Raw genomic sequence first — 16397 nt, 5'->3', positions numbered from 1 at the left:
TAATTGATAAAGTAATTTAAATACTTTTAAAATATGTGATGAGAGAAATTATTATAGCTTATTTATTATTTATTTTTTTAATTTATATCCTTTATTTAGATGACTTTGTCAGTTTTTTTTTTAAATATTTACTTTATTTAGATAATTTTAAAACTAACAATGATAGAATATAATAAAAAAATGTTAAAGTTAACGGAAGACAATAATTTCACTTAAACTCACATTTGTAAATTAGTTCTTTACCTCAGAGCAAATTTTCAGGGTTTAACTTTAGCTATATTAATAATATATATTGGAAAATAGACAACATTAATTTTCGGGGAGATTTTAGTATGCCTTCTCATAAACTCCTAAAAAAAGTTAAATTACACCTTCACACATCAACAATCAACCCCCAAGAGCTTCTTTATGCCATGCTGCAATGATATAACCAAGCAAGATGAGTTACACATTTCATCATGATCAGTTGTTATTAAGATTCATAACATAACAGAGCTTTATAGAAAAATAATTTTGAATAATTTCCTTTTTCTAGTATATATATTGTGATATGAATAAGTGAATAATGATAATAATAATAATAATAATAATAATAAATAACACTTATATCCAATTTCTTTTTCTATATCAACAATTTCAAACACAACACTTTGATCACTAGAAATTTGGTTTGTTTTACCTCAAGGCCAAGTGGAGGTGTGGTGGGGTAATACCGATCGGCTGCTTTCCCATTCTTGTCCACCAAGAACTTGGAAAAGTTCCATTGAATATTGTCTCCAAAAAATCCCCACTTCCCTGCTTTCAAGAATTTGTATACTGGAGCGGTATTGTCACCATTGACTTCAATCTAAAAAATACCACAAAAAATGAAGTAGCACAGTTCAGTACAATTACAATTCACAAGTTAATAGCTATAATACAATGTCAACTTACTGATATGAACATACCTTGTCAAAAATTGGAAATTCCGACTTGAATTGAGTGCAGACAAATTCTGTAATCTCTTCATTAGTTCCTGGTTCTTCCGCACCAAATTGGTTGCATGGAAATGCCAGAATCTCAAAGCCTATATGAGCCCCCCAAAATAAGACACCAGAAGATAAGATGCATAAATACTAAAATGTAAACATTCCCTAACCATAGACAGTCAATATCAACCACAGTTACAAGAACAATGCTTAGAAATCTCAGCTTAAAGAATGTTTTTTCTAAAGCTGGCTATGTAATACAATACAATAAACATGGTTGTTAACATAATGAGATTTAGAAACAAACACACCTTGATCTTTATACTTCTCATACAATTGATTCAACTCAGCGTAGTTTGAGTTGGTCAGTCCACTTCAATGATTGTAAAAACAAAAGAGGGTTGTTAGCAAAGAGATACTTTCATTGGTTTAAGAACATATGAAATATAAGAGGAGAAGATGGGGACCTAAATTGCACAGCTGAAACAATGTAAATAGTACACAAATTTTAGCTTGAAAATAACAAAAAATTAGTATAGTAATGGTAAAAAAAAAATATAATTGACAGTAGTGGGAGGAAGAGAAGGAATACCATTTGGAAGCAACATTGATGATGAGCAGAACTTTTCCCTTGTAAATGCTAAGGTCTACATCATTTCCTTGAGCATCCTGTATCAACAGGAAAATATATCATCACACAAATTGTTTAGTTCCGATGCATAGCATTCATTCCTCTAAATAGAAAGAGAGCATTTATCAATGATTGTACCGAATACAGATCACAGTAAAGACCCAGAAGAATAGAACCTTTGAAGACAAAGCATAAAGAAAACTCTGCACCTTCATCAGTTGGATTAAATTATTTTGTATAATCTGTGTGTTTGTGAACTTAACAATCCCATCATTTACATGCTAAGCAATATGAAATTTCATTCCTTTATAAATGTCCTCATTTCCAACACAAAACATCATACTTGATCACAGACCCTTGTTTTACATAACTAAATATTTAACTAGCCACTAAACTAGAGGGGGATTTGAGGTCTGTAAGTGAAAACCAAATTTGAAATTTCATACCTTTATTTTGATTATGTGTTCGCTAGGTTCTCTTTGATAAAAACACTAACTTTCAAAATGAAATAAATGCAATAGATAAAGAGATATTTCCAATAAATAAAACCCACAATCCAAAATCTGGGAAATCATTATATGGGTTGGTTTTAATGTTACAAAAAGAACAATTTTTCTATCAACACAATTATACCCAGAAAACACCCAAGTAAAAAGATTTGCTTTTGATACAAAGAGAAAACTAACCTTAACAGTGAGATCATAGATTGTCTCCGGGTTCTTTGGGGGTTGGCTTGTCATCGTTTTGTTCCAGAGAGAGTGAGAGACGGAAAGAAAGAAGGAACTACAGAACCAGGTTAACCAGAGAGAGTGAAATATCTCGCACAATCACTATTCAACACTATACATGATATGTGCACTAAAGGAAAAAAATATTACACCAACTAATTAGTGACTGGTTAATACCATTTTTTAATTGTGTTTTGTAAAAAAATTTAATCAAATTCTATATTTTGTTAAATAATGATTTGGACTCTATGTTTTATAAAATAGAATAAAATAATACTCAAAGTATAATTTTGGTCAAACTATTTTTCAATATGAACAAAATATCCCTATTTTAATAAATAAATTTATTTAATAATATTTATATAATGCTATTAAATTAAAAATTTATAAAACAATAAATAAAATAATTAAATTAAATTGATTTTTAAATATAAACTAAATAAAAATAACATAATTTTTTTGTCAACGCATCTCTCTCTCCTCTCCTCTCTCCTTTCTTTTTCTTCCTTTCTCTACTCTTCTTGGAAACCCTAGATGGGCAAGGATTACTTCTCTAAGTGGCTGGTATGGAGGGGGACTCACTCTTTCTCTTTCTTCGCTCGCACGTAGGGGATCCCCACTGTCACCTTCCCCAATCAGAGGCCCCTACTCGATTACCTCACTGGTAAAGTCTCCACTTCCGATTCCATCGAGTTTCTTGTCCCCCAAAACTCTAGATTTCCCGATTTTCCCATTACTTCGATCGACGAATAGCCCATCGCTCTCCCTCATCTTCTCCTTGTCCCATACGCAGAACTAATTGACCCTCCCTCACCTTCTTCTTCTTGCCCTACACAAATCGTAGGACGAAGACAATACTAGAACCAATTGCCCCTCCCTTATATTCTCCTTGCTCCATACCTAGAACAATCGAGCTTAAGAATGCGCGTAGGGAAGCCTTCGATGAGATTATAGAGGTTTGTTGGGTCGATGGGCAGCGAGGAGGATGAACAACATTAAGGATGCACGCAGGGAGGTCAACAACTTTCTTAAGAGTGCAAGGCTGGAGACGAAGGCTTTTGGGTTCTCGATGTATCTTGAAATGTAAAGTCAAGGATGAAGGCAATAGGGAAGGCCGAGGACAAAGGCTTTTTCTGGGTTGCAGGTGACAGGGAGAGAGAGTTTTATGGGAAATCTGGGTTCTTGCTTATTGGAAGAATGTGCAACAATTTGAAATTATGACAGATTAAGAGTGGTAGTTTCCTAAAGATTTCTAAGAGTGAAAATAAAAGTTTTGAATTACAATTATACTGTATTTGTGGGTTTTGAGCTCATAGATATGTTGATGTTGTGATTTTGATTTTTGTTGATGTTCTGATTTTCTGGGTTCTGTGTTCGTGAACTTTGAATTTGTTCTTTCTAATTTGGGATTTTTATGTTTTTATGATTATAGATGAATTAGTGTTTTTTTTTTTTGTTTAAGATCAATTTTTTTTAATTAAGATTTAAGAATAAATTTGGTTGGAGTTAGGGTTATCAATTTTTTTTTAATTAAGATTTAAGAATAAATTTGGTTGGAGTTAGGGTTTAGTTTAGGTTTAATTAATTTAGTAATATTGATTTTTATTTTTATTTGAGTTTTAATTTATTTAATAATTAAAATATTGATTTTTTATTATTATTTGAGTTTTATTTTAATTTTTAATTTTAATAATTTGTAAAAGTATGGTATTTTGGTCATATTAAAAAATAGTTTGACCAAAAGTGGGGTTAGGGTATTAATTTATTACATTTTACAAAACATAAGGTCCAAATTGTCATTTAACAAAACACAGGGTCCGATCGGCAACTTTTACAAAACACAGGGTCCAAAATGGTATTTACCTTTTTTTTAAATAACGAATTCAATGTGATTGGTTTAAAAAAACAATGGTGTAATATTTTAGTGCACATATCATTACTCTATATATAATTCCTCACATTGTACATGTGAGACCAATTTAAGCATTTTTTCTTTTCTTTTCTATTGCTTATACGTGTGTGACTTCACATTAGACCCACGTGTGAATAAACGACATTTGATTTGTGTGGTTTTTCTTTAACAAATGATTTGTGATTTTGAATATAGTATTAGTGCCCATATGCAATAATTGATTTGATTATTTTCTTTTTAAGGGGAATAAATCTGGTTAAACAAGACTCATGTCCTATAGGTTAGGCTAAGCTCAAAAGAACGACAACAGATCTCACAAGTGGGATGACCCAATTACAGACTAACCATACTAAGTACAACAAAAACTCATAAGAGTAACACAAAAAAGGGTAATGAATTGATTCATCCTCATAGATACAATGCTCTAAGGACTGCTTTTTAAGGATAAGACTATCAAGCGATGGTATTCCAAAACTGAATCGGCAACACCTTAATAAAACACTATAGGTCCATGCAATATGAGAGGACATAAAAGACTCTACCACACAGGCAAAGGCCAAAGTCTCAAAAGACAGTTATTCTACTCTGAGCATGAACATAAACATACTTAGACAAATACCAACAAACGAAGGAAAAAATAACAAAAAACAACAATAAAAAACACTAGAACAAAACATCTATGGATGTGCTACACTCACTGACAGGACCTCTTCCAGCCAACCCACCACTAGGATTGCCACCTTACCCATCGACACCCTTAGGTACTAGAGACCATCCCACCAATAAGAAAGCTCGCACCAAAGTCGATGTGAGTAGCTGAGAATCATCCTCGACTCCTTGGGTAGATCCAAAAATGTCACACAACCACTCTCCCGACTTGAATCCATCAAGCACCCCATCTTTAAGCCCCACTCTCGCACCTGTAAAGCTAGATCTGAAGGATTCATTGGAACCCAGTCCAACCCGGTGAAGCTCCATGTTGTAGGCAGCCAATTCGTGAGGGAGAAAGTCGGTGCAACCACCTCCGAAGCCATAGTTTATCCCGTTGTCGATACCAACAACCCTTCTGTAATGCCCCAAAAATCCCTAATGTGGTTTAATGGCTGGATTAGTAGGGCGGGAGGGCCATAATTGTTTTATTACGCCATTAAATGATTATATGCATGTTTATGTGAATTATATTATAATATGATGTTAAATGCATGCATGTGGGTCCACATTTGATTACATGAGTATTTTGGTAATTTGGCCCGTTGAGGGCATATTTGTATATTTTGGTGCATGCTTGTGATTAATTGTTGAGGCCACATTATAATGTGGATGTGTTCGAGCTATTCGGCATGAGACGATCTCTGAATATAAATTATCGATTTGGTCATAACAGGTTTAAACTCGGGGCTCGGGGTGAGTCTTGGGGTATTTCGGTGATTAGAGTGTTACCGGGAATTAAAGAGTAACGGTATAAGAATAATTGGTATTTGAGAATATTGAGAATAACGAGAATTGGAGAGTGTTAATTATGATTAACAAAATAGGTGGAAGATGACGATTTTACCCATGGGGAGACTTTAGAAGCTTTTAAAGGACCTAGGGGCATTAAGGTCATTTGGCATGGATATATATGATTTATTGGCTGTAGAAACATGTAGAAAGAATAGAACAAAACAGAGCCAAGCTTTCTTCCTCACGTTCATCATTTTCTCTCTTTTCTTCTTTGGAATTTTTGAAGCCAAATTGAGGAATTAAGCTAGGAAACTAAAGGTTTGAGCTTAGGAACTTGATTCATTCATTGAAAGGGATTCAAAACCATTTTGAGGTAAGATTTTATACATGAATTTCAAGAATTGCTCTGTTTTTCTTATGGTTTTTAGTCAAGAGATTTTGATGTGGTTAGTTGGGAATTCATGGAGGTTTTTGAGAAAATTTGATTGGGTTTTGTTGTTGGTATGTTGATTGTGTTGTGGTAATACTTGGTTTTGGATTTGGAGATGTTTGAGTAAGTTTTTGGAAGGGTTGAAAGAGGGAAAAAATGAGGTTTTAATGGGAGAAAACAAGGGTTTTTGCCTGCTGGGCGGCAATGCCGCGGCGCTTGGGAGGCAATGCCGCAGCATTGGGTCAGGAGCTTGAGGCTGTTGCCTCTGTTTTTTTGGGAAGGGCCGCGACGCTTGGGGAAGGGCCGCAGCGCTTGAGGGCCATCTTGGCCAAAAGTGTGTTTTTGACTTAGGGATTCAAACCTGAGGCCTCGAGATCGATCTTACTACCCAGTTTAGTTGGATTCGATATCCCGGAGGCTAGGTCTTGGTCCGGGAATATTTTATTATTCATTTTATTGATGGTGTCCCATATTTGGTTATGAATAGGTGACCGCTAAAGGTCTAAAAGTCAGATTGTTCTCAAGGGTTGTTCTTATATTAATTCTCACTCGAACCAGAGGTAAGAAAACTGCATCCTGTGTATATGACATGCATGATTGTTTCTGAGGCATGTTGGTTGATAAATGTGGACATTGATTGCATATTAAATGCTTAGCAGAGCTTGCTTACTTATGTATGACACTGATTAGTAAGGGACGACACTGGTCGCATATTACTGACCTGAGAGTCAGAAACGACATAAGCGTCCTGAACGCAGGGCCGATAAAAGATTAGATCTAATCGATATCAATGTTGAATGACTCTAGGAGCATTAATGTTGGACCGACTCTATGGTCGATGAAACTTATAAGCACTTGACTAGTCTAGGACTAGTTACTCAGAGCCAGGGCCAAAGGCCTAGGTGACAGCTTGTCACATGGCTAGGGAGCGGAATCCCATGGTTATGACTCTATGGTCATGAGGTAGGTTATGTTGGTGACTAGTCATAAAGCACCTATCCTGTTTAAGCTAGTGAGAGGATCACTTATTTGTAAAGCCCCGGTGACCCTATCGTCACATGGCTGGAGGGAACGGAACCCACCTTAGTGACTTTTGTGACTGTCACTCATCTGTTTTGGACTGAAAGTCCTTAATGATGATTATGATCATTGTTGATACTATATTCATGATATATTATGTTTTCTTGCTGGGCTTTGGCTCATGGGTGCTATGTGGTGCAGGTAAAGGGAAAGAGAAGCTCATCCAGCCTTGAGTGGAGAGCTTAGGTGGTGCTGTGTACATATGCGGCCGCTTGACCACCACGACCAAGGAGTTCTCAGAGGAACTAAGGGGTTTACCCTATTTTTGTCGCTTAGGTCGGCGAGTTTGTAAACTTGAAACTGTAATGACCATTTTGAGTTGTAAATAACTTGTAAATGTTTTGATGGGCCCATGAATAGTTTTATGTTTTAAATAAAATATATCATTTCCTTTTGATTGGTTTTCTACCTTAGCCTGTTAATAATGTTGGAAATGTGCCTGAAAGCATATGTAGTAGACATTGTTTTTATGAAATAAATAAATGAATTGAATTTGTTATGCATATATTTTATGGACTATATTATTTTGTGATAATATTAAGTAAATATCAGGAAAAATCCTAAGTTCATATATGTAATCTCAAACACGTATTAGTATGGGAGGATTGTGTTTGAGATAAATGAACTTGAATAGTTCATAGTAAAATAAAGTTATGGAATCTTTAGATTAATTACTGCAAGCACGGTCCACTAGTTTTATGAATACATGTGATCTAGATCCGGATCACTAGTGTGGTAGGACACTTTAGTGGAGGTGCTTTATATATTAGAGAATATATAGAACTGGACCAGATATGTTTATTAATACTTAGTTAAATACCATTTTGAAGTATTAATTAAATATATCAACTGATGATCATATACAAATAGATCTTAATCCTAAAGTTACTATGAACTCCTGTTTATGTTATATGAGTTCTTTGATTCACTTGTTAGGGTCTGTCAGAATGATCAGGCTATAAACTTTTGTTTTGGGAACTCATTAATGTAGATGGCTGGGGACATAGTATACATATATGGAATCTATGCCTTCTCGCAAGAGATTGAATGATGGTTCTCTTAAGGGTTGACTTTTAGGACTGAAAGGTTATTGAGCTCAAATTCATAATTTAGTTATGAATTAACCTTCACTAGTAGAGTCAAAGGTACTTAAGGAAATAAGAGATAATTAAAAGGGTAAAACAGTAATTTTATTCCCAATTAATTATGAGCCATTATTAGAGGGTCAAGTTGTATGAAATGATTATATCAATGGACGCTTTATGATTATAAAGTACTCAGTAAATGAAATGTCTATAACTACAAGAGTGCATTCTCATATTTATAGTGGAATAATCATGAGATTAATAAATTAAGATTATTTAATTAAAGAGTTTAATTAATAATCTCAAATTTATTGGAGCTTGGAATTATAGGTCCATAGGTCCCCATAGCGGCTCTATCAACACTGTTCAAGGTAAGAGTTGATATGAAGGGAAAATAGTTTAAAGACATATTTAAGAAGAAATTTGTTCTTCAGGCCAAATATGCAATTATATGGCCTCTTGGTTGCGTTTGTGCTTGGAGAGTTTGTATATTCTCTCTCTGGCCAAACTGACCACGGTGCTGGTCAGGGTATCTTCGGGTTGAGTGTGGCGTGGCTGGTCGGTAGGCACTGGAGGGGTAGAGTGTTGGTCGACCAGTGCAGTTGGAGACGGCTGGTCGAGTGGAGAAGGAGGTGGAATTGTTTCCTTTGTGGGAGGTGGCATGGTTTCCTTCGAAGGAGCAACTGCTGAAGGACCCTCAATCTGGGCCTTCTTTGAAGCAGCTTCGCTGCTTTCTCCGCAGATCCTCTTGCTGTCTTTCTTTCTGCTCGAGGGAGTAGCAGCATCGGTAAGGAAGTAAGGAAGCATCGCGAACAATTAGACAATAAGCATAGATGGAAATGAAAGTAAAGACGAGGAAATTATAAGTAAAGTACCCATGCTATAACTACTAGTCGCTATATTACTTACTGAACTACTGCTACACTCCCTCACTGCCTGGAAGAAATCTGAATCTAAATTTGGAGTATACTTAAAGTTGTTGTTCCCGTCAAATAAATGACAGAGACTGGGCAAACTGTCTAAGAATGAGAAGACAGTACCGTTCTCATCTGAAGACTCGTCGATGGGTGCAGGAGGTTCGGAAACTTTCTTTTTTCCCTTTCCCGAAGGGGCAAGGGGAGTGGATTCTCGCAGGGTACTGGAGGGTTCCTTGATTGTCAATCCAGTTGGTCTCCTCCTTTGAGGTTGCGACACATTTGGGTGCTGCTTGGGAATTTCTCCGCCAGTCGCACTCCCCGCCATTGACTCCCTCACGTCCTGGTGAGGTGCCAGAAGCCCGAGCAACCTTAGGTTGGCTTCAGTGACCAACTGTTTGACACTTTTCTCTACGTCACTCATGCTGGCCAGTAGAGCTGCTTGAACCTCCATTTCTGGAGTAGGAGCCGGTCATAGCCATGGACCTGAAATGTGCTAATTTTCTACGGAGAATGCAGATAAAATACAAAGAAAATAAGTGACCAAGAAAACGAAAAAGTTACCTCCTTGGGTGAAGGCTAGGTTGTTGGAGACCAGGTCAATGGTTAAAAAGTACTCCCGGTAGTACTTTCCTACATTAGACTTGTAGGTAGTCCCACTCAGGAAGGTGCGGGTCGACTCCTGGTGGCAAAAATGGAAAAACCCCGTGTTGTCCTGGTTGGGGTTAGATTTGAGATCGAACAGGTAGTTGATCTCATGAGGAGAAGAGACAGGCCATTTTTTATGGTTGTAAATGATATAGAGTGTCGAAAGCATTCTATACCCGTTCGGGGTTATTTGGAAAAGAACGACCTCGAAATAATTGGCCACTCCTTGGAAGAAAGGATGGAGAGGCAGGATTGCTCCTGCCTCAATGTGATACCTCGACCAGGCGCTGAAGGCGCCACCAGGCAGGTTTGCCTGTTGGTTGGTGGTAGGAAGGAATAAAGAAACCTCAGAAAGTCCGTACTTTATGAGGAAATTATTTATCATCCTAGCAGTGATTAGGCTAGGAAGAGCAAGGTACCATTCGACGTCTCGTCGAATGGCATTACAAAGGTGGGCCTGTGTTTGAATTTCAGAATTAGTGGATTCGGTTCTACCACTGGTCAAAGGAATTTTAGCCCGAGGAGTGGGCTGATTTTCAGAAGGTTTTGAGGATTTCTTTTTCTGGGCAGTGGACTTTACTCTACCCATGTTTGATGAACTAGAAGGTCTGTTGGGTGGAATTCGAGAAAAAAGGATTTCTGGGATGAGTAGCGACGACTATTCTTCGTCCACGAGCAGGTCGTCGTCTATTGTCCTCTCACCTCCCCACGGATCTTGTATGAAAATCTGCGAATAAAGAAGGGGAGATGAGAATCTACGACCTAAAAACTTGTGTTGGAATAACATTGATCGCGTATAAAAGTTAAGCTTTTATACGACCAGCAACATTCTAACAAAAACACTAAATTATATACAAGAAGTTTGGAAAACGGATCAAAAAGCACAAGTAATTTTTTTTTCAGGAAAGACTTTTTCGACTCTGAAGGGGCGGGAAAACCCAGTTTTTCTACAAGCTTAACTATCGAATTTTTACTTCGATTTTACGCCCTAAATTCACGATCCTAACTGATATTAAGGATAGTTAAGGCTTATTGGCCCATGTGACCCCCCTTGAGCCTATAAATATGCATAAGAGGGCTCAAGGAAGGGACTAGAGGACTTTTGAACTTGAATACTCATAGAGAGAGAGAGAGAGAGAGAGAGAGAGAGAGAGAGAGAGAGAGAGAGAGCATAGTGTGATTATCCACCAAAAAGTTGTAATTCCCTTAAGGCTTGTGAAACTCAAGAACCCTAGTTCTTTGATCACGACATTGAGATTCAACATCAATAAGAACACTAAGTGGATATAGGTTATTACCACTCAGTTGGGGCCGAACCACTATAAAATACCTATGTCACTTTCTTCCTGTTTGATTCTCTTCTTAATTGCCTTTTTATTCTTTGTCGTTATTTTGACTCCGTGTCGTTGGCCAAATCGAGGGTCAACATAATTAGTAATCATGTAGCAACATTTAATTTAATATTGTCTTTTTAAATCATTTATCAATTAATTTCGGCAACTACCAATTTTTATAATTTAATATTAAATTTTTAATAAAAATCACCCATTAATTTCAGCCACTATAATTTTAATTACAAATTTGACCAATTAAATGCATTAAAAAATAAATAGAAAATAACAAAAATAATTTAAGCCATTTAATACAACTACCACAATTTTTTGATTTAATGAATTTAAAAAAATGACATCAAATACAAATTTGATAAGGTAAAACTGTATAATTTTATTATTGGTAGATATTTAAAAATTTAATTAAATCCTTATCCTAAACTAAAAAAAAATTCGAGAATTTAATAAAGCAACCAAATTATAGTATTGATTTGATTTATTAATAATGAGAATTATTTTAATAATAAAAAATGAAATTGAAATAAAAAACTGTTAATTGAAAATTTTAAAATTAAAATTTGTTTGTTGTTTCAAAATAAAAAATATATATTTGTATATTAGGGACATTATATTTGCACTCCAATAATATATAAAGACACCCCATTAATTAAACAAAAAGTTAATTTTATATTCATTTCTAACACTTTTTCTCAATATTTTTTTATTGACATTCTTTAATTTTTTTTTTTAATTTCAAAAAGTTTATTTTATATTATTTTTTAAAAAATAATGTCTTTTTTTTTAAGAAAAAGCCTCATATTTTAACAAGTTTATATATATATATTGTTTTAATTGTATTTATTTAAATATTTTTTTATTATTTATATGTATTATTTAAAATATGAAAAAGAATAAAAAATTAGAAAAATGTAAGCACAAGTTGAAAAAAATATAATGCATTGTATATTATTACATATAGTATAGGTTATTTCGATGACTAATTAATGTTGTAACAACTTGTTACACCCAGATTTCGAGATAAGGAGTTATGACCCTGAAAGCCGGGCTCGTCAGGTGTGAGCTCGAAGTATGCATGGTCATATGATCCTTCAGTCAGACCGCTTCGCTGTAATTACCGACCTCGAAAGCTCGAGGGTGTGTAGCCTCGAATATGTTCTGAGCTCGCAACTGCATGACACTTAAATATATTTTTTACCAATTGCCTTCAGGCGGGATAGCTCAAGCTCGGGAAGTACAAGCTCGGATTAGAAGCTTCGTCAGCATCTACTTGTCTCGAGCATAGCGAGAAGTTGGGTGGTGAGCTCGTGATTGACTCATGGTCTCGACAGAATCAATGCTAATTGCTGATCTCGAAGATTTGATGAATCATCTGGGATAACCCATTACGTGTGAACATGTTTATTGTTGTATAATCCCAATATTTAAGGGATATCATTTAATCTGTTATCCGTTCCCGATCTTCATGGGACGTTTCTGTGTATGTAGGAGATAATGCATATAATAGCATTATGATAATTGATTTACAGAATATCATCTCGAAATATGTGGGAATGAATTATGCAACATTCCTTATAAATAGAGAAGGAAACACCATATGTAAATGACCTTTTTTCTGATTTCTGGAGAGAATACTCTAGGCAACTCTTCTTTGAAAAGTTTCCAGAAAACTCCCAAGTCTTAATAACATAGACTCATGGACTAGGCAGAATTAACTATTGAACCACGTAAAAATCCTCTTGTTTTTCCTCATTATTCATTTGCGTCATTGTTTTATTGTTTAATTGCTCTACAATTTAAGTTGACGAAAAACGACGTCAACACAGCTCTTCATGTAGTAATTAGGTCTGCTTAGTGCAATGTTATGTAGTAATATTTTTTTGGGATCGCATCCCCTTCTAAATTCACTACTGTATCTTACTCAGCATGACAACTATCTGTGACTCTAGCAGTATTATTGGTTTACTAGGGTACGTTGAAACGATTTATTATGTCATAATTAGGTCTTCTTAGTACAATGTTATCTAGTAATAATTTTTTGGGATCAGATCCCCTTCTAAATTCACTACTATATCTTAGTGCAATGTTATGTAGTAATATTATTTTGGGATCAGATCCCCTTCTAAATTCACTATTCTATCTTACTCAGCATGACAACTATCTGAGACTCTAGCAGTAGTATGGGTTTACTAGGGTATGTTGGAACGGTTCATTATGTCATAATTAGGTTTGCTTAGTGCAATGTTATCTAGTAATAATTTTTCGGGATCGGATCCCCTTCTAAATTCACTACTATATCTTAGTGCAATGTTATCTAGTAATATTTTTCCGGGATTGGATCCCCTTCTAAATTCACTATTCTATCTTACTTAGCATGACAACTATCTGAGACTCTAGCGGTAGTATTGGTTTACTAGGGTACGTTGGAACGATTCATTATGTCATAATTAGGTCTGCTTAGTGCAATGTTATCTAGTAATAATTTTTTGAGATCGGATCCCCTTCTAAATTCACTACTATATCTCAATGCAATGTTATCTAGTAATATTTTTCCGGGATCGGACCCCCTTCTAAATTCACTACTCTATCTTACTCAGCATAAAAACTATTTGAGAATCTAGCAGTAGTATTGGTTTACTAGGGTATGTTGGAACGATTCATTATGTCATAATTAGGTCTGCTTAGTGCAATGTTATCTAGTAATAATTTTTCGGGATCGGATCCCCTTCTAAATTCACTACTATATCTTAGTGCAATGTTATCTAGTAGTATTTTTTCGGGTCCCTTCTAAATTCACTACTCTATCTTACTCAGCATGACAACTATATGAGACCCTAGCAGTAGTATTGGTTTACTAGGGTACGTTGGAACGATTCATTATGTCATAATTAGGTTTGCTTAGTGCAATGTTATCTAGTAATAATTTTTTGGGATCAGATCCCCTTCTAAATTCACTACTATATCTTAGTGCAATGTTATCTAGTAATATTTTTCTGGGAACGGACCCCCTTCTAAATTCACTACTCTATCTTACTCAACATGAAAACTATCTGAGACTCTAGCTGTAGTATTGGTTTACTAGGGTACGTTGGAACAATTCATTATGTCATAATTAGGTCTGCGTAGTGCAATGTTATCTAGTAATAATTTTTCGGGATCAGATCCCTTTCTAAATTCACTACTATATCTTAGTGTAATGCTATCTAGTAAAATTTTTTTGGTATCGGATCCCCTTCTTAATTCACTACTCTATCTTACTTAGCATGACAACTATATGAGACCCTAGCAGTAGTATTGGTTTACTAGGGTACGTTGGAACATCTCATTATGTCATAATTAGGTCTGCCTAGTGAAAATGTTATCTAGTAATAATTTTTTGGGATCGAATCCCCTTCTAAATTCACTGCTATATCTTAGTGGAATGTTATCTAGTAATATTTTTTCGGGATCGAACCCCTTCTAAATTCATTACTATGTCTTACTCTTTAGGACAACTAGGGTACGTTGGAACAATTCATTTTGTCATAATTAGGTATGCTTAGTGCAATGTTTTCTAGTCATATTTGCTTGGGTCTGAATCCCCTTCTAAAGTCTCTATTATATCAATTGAAAACCTATTGTACAACTATCTAAGACTCTGCGATACTATTTCTGTTCTAGGTGAATAGGAACGTGAGAAATTTTCCTTATGTCATGATTAGGTATGCTTGGTGTAATGTTATTTAGTAATTAAGATCATTAGTAATATAAGATTGATATTGGATCACCTTCTAAATTCAGAACTCTGTATTACACTATATGATAACTATTTGAGACTCTACCGTAGTATTGGTTATCACGGTGACTAGGGTAGGTTGGAACGGTTCTATAGATCATAATTAGGTCTGCTTGGTGCAATGTTATTTAGTAGTTAAGATCATTAGTAATATAAGATTGATATTGGATCACCTTCTAAAGTCATAACTCTGTATTACTCTATAGGATAACTATTTGAGACTCTACGGTAGTATTGGTTATCATGGTGACTAGGGTAGGTTGGAACGGTTCTCTAGGTCATAATTAGGTTTGCTCGGTGCAATGTTAGTTAGTAGTTAAGATCATTAGTAATATAAGATTGATATTGGATCACCTTCTAAAGTCACAACTCTGTATTACTCTATATGATAACTATTTGAGACTCTACGGTAGTATTGGTTATCATGGTGACTAGGGTAGGTTGGAATGGTTCTATAGGTCATAATTAGGTCTGCTCGGTGCAATGTTAGTTAGTAGTTAAGATCATTAGTAATATAAGATCGATATTGGATCACCTTCTAAAGTTACAACTCTGTATTACTCTATAGGATAACTATCTGAGACTCTAGCGGTAGTATTTGTTAGCACGGTGACTAGGGTAGGTTTGAATGGTTATCTAGGTCAGAATTAGGTCTGCTTGGTGCAATGTTATCTAGTAATATTTTTTCAGGATCAAATCCCCTTCTAAATTCACTACTATGACTTACTCTCTAGGGCAACTATATGAGATTGTTGCGATATTATTGTTTGACTAGTGTATGTTGGAACGGTTCATTATGTCATAATTAGCTATGCTTAGTGCAATGTTATCTAGTAATATTAGCTCGAGACCGGATCCCCTTCTAAATTCTCTATTGTATCAACTGAAAACCTATTGTACAGCTATCTGAGACTCTACGATACTATTTTTGTTCTAGGTGAATACGAACGTGAAAACTTTTCCTTATATCATGATTGGTTATGCTTGATGCAATGTTATTTATTAATTAAGATCTTGAGTAATATAAGATCGGGGTTGGATCACATTCTAAAGTCACAACTCTATGTTACTCTATAGGATAACTATTTGAGACTCTAGCGATAGTATTTGTTAGCACGGTGACTAGGGTAGGTTGGAACGGTTTTCTAGTTCATAATTAGGTCTGCTTAGTGCAATGTTACTAGAAATATTTTTTCGGGATTGGACCCCTTTCTAAATTCACTACTATGTAAGATTTACACAATTTTCAGTTGCTCATGGTTATCGTAGAGGTCGAGTAGATAAAACACTTTTCATTAAAAGAATCAATAAAGACATAATTATTACTTAAATATATGTTGATGATATTGTGTTTGATTCTACATCTAACTCTGAAGTCTAGGAATTCGTTCATCAAATGAAGGATAAATTTGAGATGAGTATGGTGGGTGAATT

General features: G+C 35.2%; 1 protein-coding gene across 1 annotated transcript; it reads right to left on the bottom strand.

The window, feature by feature from the left end:
- Positions 1–189: 189 nt before the first annotated feature.
- Positions 190–2491, bottom strand: LOC133778401 (probable glutathione peroxidase 8). The gene is made up of 6 exons (XM_062218309.1): positions 2286–2491; positions 1561–1637; positions 1280–1341; positions 948–1066; positions 680–847; positions 190–416 (listed from the first exon to the last, which is right to left on the bottom strand). Exons 1-6 carry the CDS (start codon positions 2337–2339, stop codon positions 381–383), a joined length of 516 nt encoding a protein of 171 aa, XP_062074293.1. The 5' UTR covers positions 2340–2491; the 3' UTR covers positions 190–380.
- Between the last annotated feature and the right edge of the window lie 13906 nt (positions 2492–16397).

The sequence above is a fragment of the Humulus lupulus genome, chromosome 5 (genome assembly GCF_963169125.1).
Source record: "Humulus lupulus chromosome 5, drHumLupu1.1, whole genome shotgun sequence".
Taxonomy (NCBI): domain Eukaryota; kingdom Viridiplantae; phylum Streptophyta; class Magnoliopsida; order Rosales; family Cannabaceae; genus Humulus; species Humulus lupulus.
Note: the sequence above shows the minus strand (reverse complement) of the source record. Positions and strands in the feature narration are given on the sequence as shown.

Coding starts and splice junctions, on each gene's coding strand:
- LOC133778401 (XM_062218309.1), bottom strand. CDS start 2,339: ATGACAAGCCAACCCCCAAAGAACCCGGAGACAATCTATGATCTCACT. Junction 1,638..2,285: donor TCTATGATCTCACTGTTAAG/GTTAGTTTTCTC, acceptor CTGTTGATACAG/GATGCTCAAGGAAATGATGT. Junction 1,342..1,560: donor ATCAATGTTGCTTCCAAATG/GTATTCCTTCTC, acceptor CAATCATTGAAG/TGGACTGACCAACTCAAACT.